The sequence below is a fragment of the Castanea sativa genome, chromosome 1 (assembly GCF_040712315.1).
Source record: "Castanea sativa cultivar Marrone di Chiusa Pesio chromosome 1, ASM4071231v1".
NCBI lineage: Eukaryota > Viridiplantae > Streptophyta > Magnoliopsida > Fagales > Fagaceae > Castanea > Castanea sativa.
The window spans coordinates 60783846-60802588 of NC_134013.1; the positions used below are offsets into that span (position 1 = coordinate 60783846).

General features: G+C 31.9%; 1 protein-coding gene across 1 annotated transcript; it reads right to left on the bottom strand.

Moving 5' to 3' along the window:
* Positions 1-578: 578 nt before the first annotated feature.
* On the bottom strand, positions 579-1719 carry LOC142620002 (protein SRC2-like). Its single transcript, XM_075793438.1, has one exon. The coding sequence runs from the start codon at positions 1611-1613 to the stop codon at positions 819-821; it is 795 nt and encodes a 264-aa protein (XP_075649553.1). The 5' UTR covers positions 1614-1719; the 3' UTR covers positions 579-818.
* Between the last annotated feature and the right edge of the window lie 17024 nt (positions 1720-18743).

Consider the following 18743-nt stretch of genomic DNA (forward strand, 5'->3'; position numbering starts at 1 on the left):
CATATCTTGAACCTCATGTAGTTCTCAATGAAGTGGCTGCTTCATGCCTAAGAAAGCACCATATCTTGAACCATTTAAAGTTCTTTCTATGTACTAATCAGCCTTCCTCCATAGTGTTCAGTCACCATCACTAGTGACCGCATCAATAACCTCAAAATGAAATCTAAACTACTAAACTAGCATCTCATTATGTCTTGCTGGTGCATTGAACAATGAAGCTGAATGATGTTTTAAGTGGCTAGTACACTTTTGTTTACCTTTACATACTATGTGGCATTCTGTTTAACAAACTGACTCAGATTTCTTAAATTCTACACAACATCAAGAAATTCACTCCTTTAGCAGACTTGGAACATGTGTGGAGATACTGCAACAAGGTCTATATGCTTTTTAGAAGTACTAGTTGAGAAGAAAAGACTAAGCAGCCATAATTCATGCTCCATTTCAAGAATTCTCAATGTACTATTTGAAACCCATCTGTGAATGGCAGATCCCAATCTTTTTATGCTGACATATGCCAGTTATCAATTACTAGAACTTCATGAATCTGGATAGGTAAAAAGCCTTATACACAGAGCTTAATAATTATATACCATTTGATACCATAACCAACAAAAAATGTCATAGTCAGTGCACAAAGCTCCCATTTTTGCATGGTCTAAGAGATGATTGGTAGGCAGCCTTACTGATTTGGACCCAAAACCACAATCTATCACCATATGATGCCATAAATGATACACAAAAAATGAGCTAACAGTAGCACAACAACATTTCAAAGGTTAAAAGACCATTAGCTAAAACTTTTCCTACAAGCCTCCTCACCTGCCATTCCAGAAAGAAGCATGTGGACCATAATAACCATGACCCCCTCCAAATTTGTACGGGTCAGGATAAAAAGGCGGCCCATGTAGCATTGGAGGTGGCCGCGGCGGAGGCGGAGGCGGAGGTGGTGCATAATAAGCATCTGGTGGCGGATGGTAAGCTTGTGGTGCATAAGAGTGATCTTCTTGTGGCGCAAAAAGAGGTTCCTCTGAGTGATTGAACAATTCAAGAGATGGGTAGTGAACTTCTTCTAATGTGGGATAATGAATCTCATTCTCATGTGAATACTGTTGCTGATGATCATGAATTATTGGAAACCCAGTTATGTTACTTCCACAACTAGTCCCATTATTCTTTCCCTTCCCATTTACCTTGTAAGAGAAGCTCAATACGCCATTGGGTTTACCTTCACTATTCCGAACCTGGTAGTTCACGAACCGGACAACACCGTTGGATTCTTCGACGAGATCCTTGAGGGGCACATGGACTTCACCGATGTCCTTGTCTCCAAACATGACACCTTCGTGGCGCAGATCAAAATGAATAAACACATGATCACAATCCTCGACCAAAAGCTGGTGCAAATCAAAGCGCATCTCGTGGTTCCATTCAGGATCCCCATCGCCTTCTCTGTCAGTGGGAGTTCTCTGTTGCTGATTGGGCTCCAGTTTTTTGTTGGGATCATGGCTGACAAGTGAGACAAGTGCGTAGACTGAAAGTTTCTGGAAGAAATTGAAAGCTCTCACATCTTTGCAGGACATCAGTTTGAGTTCCATGGACTCTGATTCCATGATGATCCTTATTGCCCTTTGGTAATGATTTTATTTTATCTCTGGAATTTCTAGTACAGACCGCACAAAATGAACCTATGACTATGCTAGGAGTGAAGTTATGTGGGAAATAACATGTATATGTATATACCATAGCGTTAAAGTTTTTTTTTTTTCATTCTAGTTAAAGAATATATGGTTATTTTTCTCTTTTATTTTTATTTAATTATTGAAAATTGATAGTTATTAATTATTTTATTATAATTATATTTGTACATGGACACCATTCATTTTATCATTTGAAAAAAAAAATGGTTTTCTAGGATTTTAATTGAAGGTTTAAATGTAGAATTCAATTTGATTTTAATTAAAAATGTATTACAATTATGACTTGTAAAATTATGAGGTTTCAAAATTTATGTGGCACAATATTATAAAGTCAACTAAAATTGAAAGTTCCTCAATTTTATATATTTTTAAGGTCAACCAAAAGTGGAAGCTCTTCAATTTATTTATATATATATATATATATAGACAAATCAATAACCCGCGCAATGCACAAAAAAGATTAACGAAATATGATTTTTTTTTTATCTCTTTTTTTTTGTCTAATTACGAAATTTGATAATTATGGTAATTATTATTAGGTATTTATTATTTATATTGTTTTAAGTAAACTGTGGAGAGGGAGGAGGAGAAATCACACACATAAGACACCATAATTATGGTTGTGTGAAGAGTAGATCCAATTCTAGGATGAGGCCCAAAAAGCTTGAAAGCTTACACTAAAAAAGATGGGTTAGGCCATCTCTATGAATCATAAAGGGAAGTGTCCCCCTAGATGATTTTCGAGGGGTTCTAAATATGAATCATAAAGGGAAGGGACGCCGCATCTCCGCCACCTTTATTGGTAAAATCATATTGTGTAATTTTCAAGGAAAAGTCAGGTAATATCTTTCCTTTATTTCCAACACTAATGTTGTTAAAGGGTTATCGCAAACTTGTCCCTAGAATACAGCCAAGTCGTTGGATTCTACAGATAGCAATTCTGGAGAATGTCCAAGTTGCTCGATTTTTTTAAGCGCACATAAACCTCTATTTATACCCATAGGGTTATATTTCACCGAAAGGCACGTATGGAGAGTTAAAATATTTCATAAAACCGTTCACAATACTTTAAAACATTTTCAAACGTTCAAAATAATTACTGAAAATTCTCCAACCAAACCCAGCCATCTCCATCTCCATTTCCAACCAAACCCATAATTCAAGACCCATGGATTACCGATCTCCACCCCGACCACCAACTCCACCACGACCACCCCAACCACATCAATCTCCACCCCAACCAACGATCTCCACCTCCATTACTGACCACCCCACGGAAAACTAGAAAAACCCAAAGATTAGAGATTCGGGTTTAGAGAGAGAGAAAATGTCAGAGAGAGAGAGAGAAAGAGAGAGAGAGAGAGGGATTGAAAGCTTGAACAAAGAAAGATACAAACACAAATATGCACCAAGAGACAGAGAAAGAAAGGATCTGGAAAAAAAAAAAGGAAATGAAAAGAAGAAAGATATAGACACAAACACAAAGAAAGAGAGGATTTGAAAAAGTTTTTTCTTTTTTTGTTTTTGATTTTGAATTTTTTCAGTTTAATTTTTTTTAATTATTTTTATTAATTAAAATGCTGACTTGTCATTAAAACGCTGACATGGATGCTGACATGGTATTTTTTAATATTATTTTATTAGCCACATCAACATCTAACATACCACCTATGCACTCCGTTTGCCACCTCAGATTTTTCTGTTACTAGGTTAACGGCACGGACCATTTTAAAAACGATTTTGAAAAATCAAGGACTGACCTAGGAGCAAAATCAGTTTAAGGACCAAATCAAGAAATGACCCAAAATGTAGGGACCAAAAGTGCATTTACACCTTTATTATACTATACCATTTTACAACACACCCAACATCTCATCTTTTATTTTCCTATACAATATATTAAAATAATATATCTACACAATAAAATAATTTTCTCTCAATCTCATTTTTCTCTTCCTCTCCATCTCAACCACTCATCACCACCTAAAACCTAGACCCAAAATCCCCAATACAGAAACTCATCCCAAACCCCAAACAATCCCCTTGCACTAATCTCAACCCAACCATCATCAACACAACAACCTCCCAATTTAAGCATAGTTTAAACTTACAATTTAGAATATAAAGTCTTTGAGATTAGCTTGGCATCTGACTCATTACAGAAGGCCAACCACAGCACCACCCCGATCCACCATCAACAACACAACCGCCACATACGGATCCACCATCACGACACCACCCCAATCTGCCACATCAAACCATGAGGTCCACCAAACTATGAGACCCACAAAGGCTTGATTCAAGGGAAAATAAAGAGCAAAAAGAAAGAAAGGGAAAAGATCTGTCGAAGCCACTAGACCCACGCCACCGCACCACCTGACCCACACCGTATGCTCTGAGATACACCAACGCATGGGCACTAATCCACATAAAGAGGGACGAGAGAGAGGGAGGGATTGAATGAGAGAATCAAAACTAAAGAAAAAAAAAAGATGAGATTGACCGGTGAGAGAGAGAGAGGAGTTGAAAGACAAAATGTCAGTGAGAACAAAAAGTGAAAAAGGAATAAAATATCAATATTTTGGTTTACAATTGTGCTACAGTGCTATCCTACATTTAGGATGGCACTGTAGCACAATTGCAAATTTTTTTCAATTGTAAGATTTTGCAAGACTGGGTAATGAGCCATTTTTGTATCTTGATGCTAAAATATACTAACATATGGCATATAAAAAACCCAATGTGAATGCTCTAAAAACCCAGGCATTTGGTGCCAGGGGCGAAGTTATGAATTTTTGTTTGGGGTCCAAGTTGCAGCATTAATATATTTATTTTATTTTTTTGAGTAAACAATATGTTTATCAAGACAACTTCACACACATATATACACACGCTTTTTTATTATATACACACACATATATGTATACACACACTTTTTTATTTAATAAGTTATACATATAAAAACACCCAACAAAAAAAAAAGCTTAGTATTTTCAATCAAAATTATGTTTGATGGCGACTTTTTATAAGATAAAATTCATTTTTATAGAGAAATTCTTAAAAAGTTTCATTTTCGATACAAATTATCAAATTTTATACTAAAGTAAAAAAATCTTTCAATTAAACTAATGAAATTTTCAAAAACATGTTTCACAAAAAAAGAATTTTTTAGAAACATGAATGACCCAAAACTTGGACGAACAAATTAGGCTCCAAACAAATTTGAAATTATCTTGTTTTAACCTATTATGTAACAACTAAAGAGACATTTCGTATGTAGTTTTAGTGACAAGATTTTTTTAATTAGTGAATGACTTGCTAATCGCCATATAAAGGGTTGAAAAAGATAGATTCAAATATGTTCAATGCCAAATTTTATCAAATATTCAACAAATATAAGAGCATATTTTACAACAAAAAATAGAACTGTGAAAAATAAAGTTGTCTCTATAACCATTAAACCAATTTTTTTAAGTGCATCATTGGACTAATTCAAATACTTCGGGGCGACTCTTATTTTTGTAAACTAAATTTTGAAAATATTAAAATAATTATATATATATTTAAAAATTCCAAAATTCACCCCCAACCCCCACCCCTTAAACATAGTTCCGCCCCTGTCTGGTGCATTACATATTTTTTATTTTTTAAATGTCTTAGTATATACATATGTAAAACAATGGACATGCCAGCATATCACATTTTGCATGTGTTGCAAGATGCACAAATTGAAAATCAACACGAAAAAAACCAAAACACCATTAAACATCTGGTGCATTACATATATTATCACAAAAAGTACACATTTTAAGAGACAGCTGATAGAATCCATGCTTGAAGATCCTCTTGTAATGTTGGGTATCTCGCCATGAAGTCATCCACAAATTCTGCATAGGAAAGGAAAAGCAAGGAAGTTCGGAAGCTTATGTACAAAGGCAGCTTCCGGTGGACTTCATGAAGATGCTTTTTTGGTGCAGCATGCATGTCTCATTACTGGCGGAGTTGCAAGATTTTTTGTCATATTTTGATTGTCAAATATTGAGTGCTTGGAATGATCGATTTTGGTTTAATTCTGTGCCCAATTCATTCAAAGTGCAAATTCTTCTTTGCGCAGAACTATGGTATTCGAAAATCATTGATCGAGACTTTGGGAAAATAAAGGAAGAAAACGCAACCTAAATTCTTGACACTAGACATAATAATAGATTACTCATTATCCCACACCGCTTATATTCAAGTAATTTGTTTTGTTTATATGCATTTGCAAAGCATGTGGAGACTGCCGAGCTTAGTAACGTAAGCTTGTAACCAAGTTGGGGCATTAAAGTAGTTGAATGTATGATGGAGCCTCCTAGGTGGAGGAGGTGGCTGTTGGTTTGTCCCAAATGACAATAGGGTCTTGAGGCTCTAGTGTATATATGGAGAGTCCATCTCAGCTTGCCCCTCGTCCTTGGGTTAAAGGGCACCCCCATCCACCAAGGATGGGTAGCTCTCAATATCAAATTGATTAAAGGATATTGGATTGGGGGAAACCCCCCACAAATCAATGGAAATTTACCACCTGAATCCTCGCAAGCTACCAAGTTGTTTCCCATACTAAACAACTACTTTTTTCAATTTAATTGTTAATGATATTGGTATGGAAATTTACCGCCACTTGAATCCTCGCAAGCTACCAAGTTGTTTCCCATACTTAACAACTACTTTTTTCAATTTAATTGTTAATGATTTTGGTTTTAACTACTTTTTTTAATTAAACTCAATGCTTCTTTTTAATTATAAAAGATTTAACCGTTAATGATTTAACTTTAATTTATTTAGCTCAAAGACATTTTTAATCCTAGAATTCTCAATACCCCTTTAAAAATATAAAAACAAATTAACTCAGCACTCTTATTCCCTCATGTTTTAAATTTAACTCAACGTTTTTTTTTAATTATAAAAGATTTAACTATTAATGATTTTGTTTTTAACTACTTTTTTTGAATTAAACTGAATGCTTGCTTTTAATTATAAAAGATTTAATTGTTAATGATTTAACTTTAATTTATTTAGCTCAAAGAATTTTTTTTAACCCTGGAATTCTCAATACCTTTTAAAAAATATAAAAACAAATTAACTTAGGGCTCTTATTCCTTCGCTGTTCCCATACAAAACAGCTAATTAATTTTTCTGTTTTTGAATTTTGCTCATTTTTAAAATATAAAATGTAAAGAATTTATTTAATACATGGATTTATAACGTTGTTCACCATATAAAACATCTACTTGTTTTGAATTTTTTGTTTTTAGCTCAAAAAGTTTTTTTGTTTTTAGCTCAAAAAGTTTTTTTGTTTTTAAGAATTGGATTGGGGGAAACCCCCCACAAATCAATGGAAATTTACCACCTGAATCCTCGCAAGCTACCAAGTTGTTTCCCATACTTAACAACTACTTTTTTCAATTTAATTGTTAATGATTTTGGTTTTAACTACTTTTTTTAATTAAACTCAATGCTTCTTTTTAATTATAAAAGATTTAACCGTTAATGATTTAACTTTAATTTATTTAGCTCAAAGACATTTTTAATCCTAGAATTCTCAATACCCCTTTAAAAATATAAAAACAAATTAACTCAGCACTCTTATTCCCTCATGTTTTAAATTTAACTCAACGTTTTTTTTAATTATAAAAGATTTAACTATTAATAATTTTGTTTTTAACTACTTTTTTTTAATTAAACTGAATGCTTGCTTTTAATTATAAAAGATTTAATTGTTAATGATTTAACTTTAATTTATTTAGCTCAAAGAATTTTTTTTAACCCTGGAATTCTCAATACCTTTTAAAAAATATAAAAACAAATTAACTTAGGGCTCTTATTCCTTCGCTGTTCCCATACAAAACAGCTAATTAATTTTTCTGTTTTTGAATTTTGCTCATTTTTAAAATATAAAATGTAAAGAATTTATTTAATACATGGATTTATAACGTTGTTCACCATATAAAACATCTACTTGTTTTGAATTTTTTGTTTTTAGCTCAAAAAGTTTTTTTGTTTTTAAGAATTGGTTTATCTCAAAACTTTTAAATACGTGATTTCTGAATGCTTTTTATAATTAACATATAAACATTTTTTTTAAGAAGAAAGGTAATGGATATAATAAAATAAAAAGATTTTATATTATATTATCTTATAATGCAATTTTAAAGTTAGAAGTTAGCATTCTCAAATGCTTTAAAGAATTTAGTTAATATGGTTTTATAATGCTACTGTCTTGAAGTCCCTAACATCAACTAGCCCTTAGTTGACTTAACTGGGTCATGTGTTGCAAGATGTTCAGTTTATCATCCAAGGTCTGTGATGGAAGTCTATGAGTTCTGTCAAACAAAGTCTTAATTCTATAGCACATAAACTTCTATTTATACCCATAGGGTTATATTTCACCAAAAGGCACGTATGGAAAGTTAAAATGTTTCATAAAACTATTTACAATACTTGAATCATTTTCAAACGTTCAGAACAATTACCGGAAATTTTGCAAAAAAAATCAATTTTACAAGTCTCGATCGATCGAGAGTTCCTTTTGATCGATCGAACAGAAATCGAGTATCAATTGAAACAGGTAGAGACTCCAGGATAGATTTCCTTACCATTTCAATCGATCAAGCAAAAGTTTCGACCAATCGAAATACTGAATTTCGTATTTTCATTTTGAAAATTTCAGAGCTTGAATTTTTCTTTATCAACTTTATGAAACAATATCCTCCAAACTCAAATATCATTATTACAACCTATCCTTGTATATATCTATATATACAACGCCCATTCCGGCCAACCCTCTCAAGTATTGGCCTTTTCCACTCTTTTTGTTTACCATCTCTGTGTTGTGTTCTGTTGCTCGAAAAGGTTATTTTACAAAAGGAAAAAACATGTCAATAAAAGTGCTTTTACAAAACATTTACAAAACAAAGATTTTTAAGTAGAATTATGAAAAAGAGAGCTCCTTTAAAAATGTGAGATGTAGTTTCCTAATGGTGGACGGATTGAGATCTTATTGCGCCCTTATATGGGATGTAACACTGATAGGGAAAAAAGATAATAAAAAGGTTAAAAATATTAAAAGTTTTTTTACCCTATCAATCTTTACATCTTATATGGAGGAGTGCAAATTGCATGGTACAATAACTAGTAAATTTACTGTGTCTGTTGGTGAATTTACACCAGACAAATAGAAGGACAGCATATTGCTTATTGCTCAAATTCAGTTTTGTGCAGATGTTTCAGGATTAAAATTCTAAGATAATGATAAAAAAAAAATGTCCACAGGAACAGAACCCAATATACCATAATTTTAACTGATGTTGTGCTATTTGGATTAATAGTCAAAATGAAACGATTGATAGTGAACTATAAAGAAAACCATCTGCACGTCTCTGTGATATTGGTTGAGGCCAAACAGTAGTGTGCAACTTTTACCAAGCAATATCACAGAGAAAGTACTAATGCCAAGCAATATCACAAGCTTAAGGCTTGGGTACTTAGTTACTTTGTGATATTTTTGTGCAGTACATTTAATGTTTTTGAACTTGGGTCATTAAGAATAAAGTTTTAAACTTAAAGAATTTTCTAAGACTTTATTAGTATACTTTTTACATTTCAAATTTGGAGTTGAATACCACCGCACATTTTTTGTGCAATTGTCATTGCATAAGTATAAGTATTTGTGGGGTGTGGAGGGTAAAAACCGGGGTTCAAGTCTTCAGGAGAGAGCTTCACACATATATATATCTAGATTAGGCTATAATAGAATTTTTATCTTATATCAAAAAAAAAAAATTTGGAGTTAAATTTTTCTTGGCCTCTTACATTTAAAAATTTTTATTTTAGGACTTTATGTGAAGTTCCATTTTTATATTAGCTCTTTACATTTCAAAATTTTCATTTTAATCATTCATGTTTGAAGAATCTTTTTTTAGAGATAATTACAACATGCTGCTAACCCTAGAGCTCGAACCCTTTCTCCCCTGAACCCCAAAGGAGCCCAAACACTTTGTACATAGGAAGGAGCCAATTCAACTACAAGGCATTTGGCAAAAAAGCTTAATCAATAAACAAATGCATGTGACAATAATCTTCGAATCTTTAAAAAATGAGGACATATTAAACAGGAGCAAAACAATGAACTGGCTTTCAAAGGATAACATGTGGCAGTGTGTTTGTATTGTCCAAAAAGGATATCAGAGTATTAACCCAAGCATTTGGTGCCAAGGACGAAGTTAGGAATTTTTGTTTGGGAGCCAAGTTGCAACACTAACATATTTATTAGACAATCTCTCTCTCACACACACACACACATATATACACATACTTTTTTATTATATACACACACATATATATACAAACACTTTTTTGTTTGATAAGTTTTATATATATATATATATATATATATATATATATATATATAAACACACCCAACAAAAAAAGAGCTTAGTATTTTATGTTTGATAGCAATCTTTTATAAAATAAAATTCACTTTTATAGTGAAATTCTTAAAAGTTTCATTTTCGATACTAATTATCAAATTCTATACTAAATTAAGTAAAAAATCTTTCAATTGAACTAATAAAATTTTCAAAAACATGTTTCACAAAAAAAAAATTCAAAAACATGAATGATCCAAAACTTGGAGAAACAAGTTAGGATCCAAACAAATTTGAAGCTATCTTGCTTTAACTCGTTATGCGGCAGCTAAAGAAACATTTCATATGTAGTTTTAGTGACAAGATTTTTTTAATGAGTCAATGACTTGTTAATTGTCATATAATGGGTTGAAAAAGATAAATTCAAACATGTTTGGTACCATACTTTATCAAATATTTAACAGATATAATAGCACATTTTACAATAGAAAATAAAATTGTGAAAATTTAAATTGTTTTTATAACTATTAGACTAATTTTTTTTAAGAGCATCATTAGACTATAATTCAATTACTTAGGGGAGACTTCTATTTTTGTAGACTAATATTGAGCCTGTTTGGATGAGTAAGAGGTTGTTTGGTTTAAGTGTTTCATCACCCAATACTCAGTTTTCATCACTCAATATCCAAATTTTGTGGGCCCCACAACATTTTTCTTTGTTTGGATGAGTTTTGAGTCACAGTTTTCATCACTCAATTCTCTAATTTTTGAGTGATGAGTTATGGAAACTGAAAACACATTTTAGGTGTTTTCTGTTTCAATAACTCTGTTTTCAATGACATTTTTGTAATTACACCCACATGCATGGACCCACTGTCAGTGCAACACACGTGAGCGCTGCTTTTAATGCCTCTTCAACTGCTTTCTTCTCTACAAACATTTTCATTTTTCTCTCTTCTTTCTCTAGTCTACGCTGCACTGTTCTTTCTTTCTTCTTCTCTTTTTTTTTTTTTTCTTCTTCTTTCACTTTCTCTGGTCTACGCTGCATTGTTCTTTCTTTCTTCTTCTCTTTTTTTTTTTCTTCATCTTTCACTTTCTCTTGTCTACGCTGCACCATTCTTTCTTTCTTCTTCTCTTTTTTTTTTTGTTCATCATCACAGAACCCATGAACTCTTCGCTGCAGTTCTTTCTTCTTCTTTTTTTCTTCTTCTTTCACTGGGTTCGATGAGTTTAGGTTTTTGGGTTTTTTTTTTTTTTTTTTGTTCTTCATCACAGAACCCATAAATGGTGCCGCCACTGGAGATCGTCGCAGGTCCGATCTTTTTTTTTTTTTTTTTCTTCCTTTTCGCCTTTCTCATCTCAGACCCATAAAAAAAAAAATCAACGATTAGGGCAACGAATTGTTTGTTGTGGGTTTGTGAATTTTCTGGGTGCTTCAAGGATGCTAATGAATTTTGTGGGTTTGTGCTTCAAGCTCAGAACCGAAGTGATTGTTGTGGGTATTGGGGGTTGAGGGAAAAAAAAAAAAAGGAATCCCTGGGTTGAAGTCTCTGGTTTTGGGAGGAAATGGTGTGATGAAATGGTGTGAGGCGGGTAGGCTAACAGGAATGCCTGACATGTTGCTCAGGTATGGGTCCCACAAAAAAGTAGAAAAATTTGAGTGATGGAAAGTTAAAAATATGTGCCAAACGGGTGGGATTAAGAAATTTGGGTATTTTAAGTGATGAGTAATGAGTTATGGGTGATGAGTGATGGGTGATGAAAAATGAGTGACTTTTTTTGTTAAACCAAACAAGCCCTGGGTTTTTGGATCATATCACTTAGTTTTCATAACTGAGTTCTCAAAACATGTGGGTCCCACAAAAAATTTGTGTTTGGCTTAGTTTTCAACACTTGTTGTTTCCATCACTCAAAACTCAAAAATTTGAGTTAGAGTGATGGAAACAAGAAACAACAAATAGGTGTTTTCAAAAACTGAGAACTAAGTTATGAATTTTGAAAATTGAGTTATGAAAACTGAGCTATCTCTAAACCAAACAGCCCTAAAATTTGAAATTCAGTGTTTGGAACATAGCTCCGCCCCTGTCTGGTGCATTACATATTATTTATTATTTAAATGTTAGAAACTTCCTTAGTATACACATTTGTAAAACAATGGACATGCCAGCATATCACATTTTGCATGTGTTGCAAGATGTACAAATTGAAAATCAACACGAAAAAAACCAAAACACCATTAAACATCTGGTGCATTACATATATTATCACAAAAAGTACACATTTTAAGAGACAGCTGATAGAATCCATGCTTGAAGATCCTCTTGTAATGTTGGGTATCTCGCCATGAAGTCATCCACAAATTCTGCATAGGAAAGGAAAAGCAAGGAAGTTCGGAAGCTAATGTACAAAGGCAGCTTCCGGTGGACTTCATGAAGATGCTTTTTTGGTGCCGCATGCATGTCTCATTACTGGCGGAGTTGCAAGATTTTTCGTCATATTTTGATTGTCAAATATTGAGTGCTTGGAATGATCGATTTTGGTTTAATTCCGTGCTCAATTCCATTCAAAGTGCAAAATTCTTCTTTGCGCAGAACTTTGGTATTCGTAAATCATTGATCGAGACTTTGGGAAAATAGAGGAAGAAAACGCAACCTAAATTCTTGACACTAGACATAATAATAGATTACTCATTATCCCACACCGCTTATATTCAAGTAATTTGTTTTGTTTATATGCATTTGCAAAGCATGTGGAGACTACCAAGCTTAGTAACATAAGCTTGTAACCAAGTTGAGGCATTAAAGTAGCTGAATCAATGTATGATGGAGTCTGCTAGGTGGGGGAGGTGGCTATTGGTTTGTCCCAAATAACAAATAGGGTCTTGAGGCTCTAGTGTATATATGGAGAGTCCATCTCAGCTTGCCCAAGTTGTATCCCATATTAAACAACTACTTTTTTCAATTTAATTGTTAATGATTTTGGTTTTAACTACTTTTTTTAATTAAACTCAATGCTTCTTTTTAATTATAAAAGATTTAACCGTTAATGATTTAACTTTAATTTATTTAGCTCAAAGATTTTTTTAACCCTGGAATTCTCAATACCCCATTAAAATATAAAAACAAATTAACTCTGCGCTCTTATTCCCTCACTGTTTTCAATTTAACTCAACGTTTTTTATTAATTATAAAATATTTAACTATTAATTATTTTGTTTTTAACTACTTTTTTGAATTAAACTCAATGCTTTCTTATAATTATAAAATATTTAACTGTTAATGATTTAACTTTAATTTATTTAGCTCAAAGATTTTTTTTAACTCTAGAATTCTCAATACCTTTTTAAGAATATAAAAACAAATTAACTCAGCGCTCTTATTCTCTCACTGTTCCCGTACAAAACATCTAATTAATTTTTCTGTTTTTGAATTTTGCTCATTTTTAAAATATATAAATGTAAAGAATTTATTTAATACAAGGATTCTATAATGTTGTTCTCCATATAAAACATCTACTTGTTTTGAATTTTTTTGTATTTAGCTCAAAGATTTTTTTTTTTTTAAAGAATTGATTTATCTCAAAACTTTTTAAATACGAGATTTCTCAATGCTCTTTATAATTAACATATAAACGTTTTTTTTTAGAAGAAAGGTAATGGTTAAAAAATAAAAAGATTTTATATTATATTATTTTGTAATGCAATTTTTGATGTTTGAAGTTAGTATTCTCAAATGCTTTAAAGAATTTAGTTAATAGGGTTTTATAATGCTACTGTCTTGAAGTCTCTAACATCAACTGGCCCTTAGTTGACTCGATTGGGTCATGTGTTGCAAGATATTCAGTTTCTCATCCAAGGTCTGCGATGGAAGTCTGTAAGTTCTGTCAAACAAAGTGTTAATTCTATATTTCTATAGCACACTCGCTAGCTAGACATGCTAAATTTGTCACTGATTATGTAATTTGCATACAGGATTCTCCTCTACGAGCTATATATGGAGACTTTGTATTTTGATTCCATTCACATTAGGCGTTGAATGAAAGTTGTTTCCCATTTCTAAAATAAAATAAAATTTAGGCATTCAAAAATTTGAACCAAAAAAAAAGATTAATCCAATGGCTCAAAAAACAATCTAGATAACTAAATTGAAGACGTTAAAAAATAAAAAAATAAAAAAAAAACCCTAACATGCCCCTCTTAAAATAGATTTTTTAAAAACAAAAAACAATCCACTCTTTTTTATTTAAGCATAGATTCTAATGTTTATATTTATCAAATAAATAGAATCATTAATTGTTTTATTTTTTTAGAAATTTTTTTTTTGTATATATTCAGTTTAATCTAGACAATTTTTCTATACTCATTAGAATTTAGGAAGATGATGCTCATTTGGAAAAATAAAAGCTTTTCAATGCAAGCTTGGAGTTAATTATGATTGAGAGTTACAAGAAGATGATATAGACACAGCAGGTTATGGGTTTAGTGAGATGCGGCTGTTTTTTATTTTTTATTTTAGGTTGAGTGAAAATAATGTTTAAAAGTGAGATAGAGATAATGTCCTAATGTTTAGAATATTTCTGTACCTGAGAATTGATAAAAGTTTGAAACCATAAAATTTAGGAACTTTTTAAAAAAATAGCAAATTACACTTTTAACCGGTTCTTGTTTTTAAATTTGAATTTATTTAACCAAAAAATAGGGTTATTTTTTAGAGTTTAAGAATTTGTGTGTAGATATTTTAGTACGCAAAATGATGAAACTCAAACCGCGAATCCTGTTATTAATAGTATAGATAACATACACATTCAAATTGATTAAACTCATAAGTGATAATACATAATATATGAGCCAAAATAATTTTTTCATTATCTTCCCTAATCAACTCTATCGAAGTCAATGTTAACATCATATTCATCATCTTGCAAAATTATTTTTTCATTGACATTTTTTTCGTCATCAGCAATACTTACTATTCCTTTTCTTCCCTTTTATTCTAATAATTTTTTCTTTATATTTCTTCTTAGCAGTCTAGCTTTTTAGACTTATGAAAATAATTAAAAAATAAAAAATAATTATATTATCATTTAATACATTATTCATAGCATAAAAAAATTTGCAAATATAAAAATGAAGTGTCAAGTGTGCAGTCCAAATTTTGAATGAGAAAGAGAAAAGGGAAAAAAAAACTCATAGACATGTTATTTTATTGGATTCAATTAATTATCACAATAATTTTGTGTTAACAACAAGTCTAACAACTCGTTTAAATCAAATAAAATCTCAAATTTTAACAAAAAACTCATTTTTAACCTACATGTCTATGTATCGTATAATACGTGCGAATTAATGATACAATACGATTCATACAATACGCAATACGATTTATATAATACATAGGATTCATGAGCACTTCTAATACGCCTTTACAATACGGAACTTTTTTTACACAAGACGATACATATCGAACATTGTACGATATTGACAACTATGTTTCACTCTATGTTCCACCAATGAAACTTTAACACTTATATATCTCTTTAATTAAAATCCTAATTTTTAGACTTTTTCTTATTTTAGTTTCCTACAATAAATAAAAAAATATAAAAAATAATCCAAATCATCCCCACCAACCCACCACCATCATCATTCACCGATGCTACCAGGAAGAAATTTTTGACATCATCAACTAACATCCACCATTAACTGGCAATAGTTACTTAAAATAAATAATAATAATAATAAAATCTCCAATAGAGCCATCCACGACAACCTTGTCTTCAAATCCATGACTGGGCAAGTAGATATTAGTTTTGTGACATCTTATTAGTAGGTCCCATGACTGACTTGTCTTTTTCAAATCCATTGCTAGGTATAGCGGTGCGGCATTGATGGTGTTGTGATCTCGTCCTAATGGTGGTGGTGGCAACTGGTGGGGACGTGTTCGACTTTTTTTGTTTTTTTGATGATTGTTGGTGGTGGGGGATGACCATTGATGATGTTGGCAATATCTTCTTAGTAGTGTCAGAAAAGGTTGATGGTGGTAGGGGTGGTTTGGTGGCCAGGTGGTGGCTAGTTGTGGTGGCTGGTGGTCGAAGGTAGTGGTTGGACATTGATAATGTCAGTTAAGTTTGGGGGGGTGGCAACTAGTGGAGGATCAATTGTGGTGGTGGCGGGCAGTGGTGGTGGTTGGTAGTTGGTAACTGATGGGATGGTTTACCTTTTAATTATGGTGGTTGGTGATAGATGGTGTTTGTTGGTCGTTGATGACATCGTCGAAGGTTGGTGGTGGCGGCAGCAATAGTGGTGGTGGCTGGTGGGGATGGTTTAGGTTTTTTAATTTATTTTAAGAAACTTAAATAAGAAAAATGCAGAAAATTAGATTTGAATTTAATGGGTGTACGTATGACAAGTTTTTATTAGTGAAATATAAAGTAGAGCAGAAAAAATGAAAAAGAAGATTTGGATTCCACAACCTACCACTTTTGCCATAACTTATTATGCAACACAACTAAAGCACAACTTACTCGAGTTGTGACCACTTTTGCCACAACTTATTCATGATTCATAACTCGCTCCGTAAATGAGTTGTTTTTATAACATTATTGATAACATATAACATATATTTTCAAATCTTGTAATGACTTCATATGAATTTTGTTCTTACTAAAAAATGATTTTTTTATCTTTATTTATTTATTTAAATATAAAATTTGATAATTATTAACTATTTAATATAATTATATTTGTATATGAAACTATTAAGAGCATTTGCATTAGACGTGGTGCCAATTTAGACAAATTTAATGTAAAAAACTATTTTAACCCACTCATTTGTAGGTACTTCTACATTGGACTCAAAACTCAACTTTTAAAATTCTATTTTAGTCATTATTTATTGTTTCTCTCTCTCTTACTAATTAATTGCCTTTCTCTCATACCCAACCACGACCACTCTCTCTCAACCAAAATAAACTCCTTTCACAAACAGCTCAAATCAATGGCCAATGTCCTCCACCGCAAGCTCCATTGTGTCCAACATCAACAGCCCCTACGATCTCAAAAAACAAACAACACATCAAATCAAATCCTAAAACACATATTAAACCAAAAACCAATATAAATTTATAAACTAATGTGCATTTGACTTAGGAGTGGCAATTCGTGTTTGCGTGTCGGGTTCGTGTCGTGTCAACTCATACATATTCGACTATATGGGTCAACACTAACCCGACATGTTTATTAAACGGGTCAAGATTTCTCAACCCTAACACAACTCATTTATTAAACGGGTTAGTCGTGTCGACCTATTTATCTGATTTTATCAAAATGAAGAAAAACATTTATGGAAAAACAAGCAAATAAATATTTTAAATATAAAATTTAGAACTAATGAGTAATTATATCACAAATAATCATTCAAAACTAAAGCATATCTCAATATCATAAATAATCAATCACAATACGTCAAAGAAAATAAACTACGACAACTAATAAGTTTATATACCTATAGTTTAAATGGTATATAAACTTATTAGTAAACGGGTTCCATAAGTTGAACCCTAACCCAACCTGTTTATCAAATGGGTTCGTCGTGTCAACCCAAATATGACACGAACCCATTAAGCCTCAACCCATAACCTGCTAATTTTGTTTCATATCGTGTCGGGTTCGCGAGTCGTGTCCAATCTTGCCACCCCTAATTTAACTATTGATTATAAGTTAGCTTTTTGCTTAAGTAGTGTAACATTTGCAAGTCCCACATGGTTTTCAGAAAAAAATCCACATTAACTAGCTTAATTGCTCATCTAGGCGGTACTGTTTGTGTGTCTACTATAATGTTTTTGGTTAAAAAGTTAAGTAACTGTTTATAGGTCGCACTAGATGATTTTTGCACAAATGTCAATGCTTTTTTTTCCCTTATTGCAATACACACTCTACTTTTGTTTTTTGTTTGCACAATATTTTTAGCAAAAAATTATTCTTCTTATCTTCTTTAACTTTTAGTTTTTATCTACAATATTTTTTAGCAAAAAACTAAATATAATGTTCCCAAACAAACACTAAATCAAACACAACCTAGGTTACTGAGCGGTCAACCATTGGTCTGATTTGACCAATACAAGCCAAAATCAAACACAAAACTATTTGTCACACATCATTGGTGATGGTGGTGGGAAAAGGTTTTGGATTTGTTTGAGGAGTTCAATCAGCCAAGGAAATTTGATTCAATGAAGAGAGAAAGAGCGAGGAACTTGTCCTGGTTGATTCATTAAGGGAGGGGGAAGAGGGTGTTAGTAGGAAAGAGAGAAATTGGAGGTATGGTTGGTGTTGGATTAGGGTGATTGGATGATTTTTAATGGTTTCAAGTTGGGTTGCACAACCCTAGTTTGTATACATAACCATCAATTCTCCATTGGGAGAAAAAAGGCAATATTTCGATGAAGGGTTTATATATAAAATATAATTTAAAATAAACTAAAAAATTATAAAATAGTATAATGACATGTAAAATTGTGAGATCTCAAAAGCTGGTGTAGCAAAATTATTATGAGAACAACCAAAAGTTGAAGTTATTTAGTTTTAGAGATATCATATTCTTTTTAAAAAGATTTTGTCACTTATTTTACATTTTAAATCAATTTT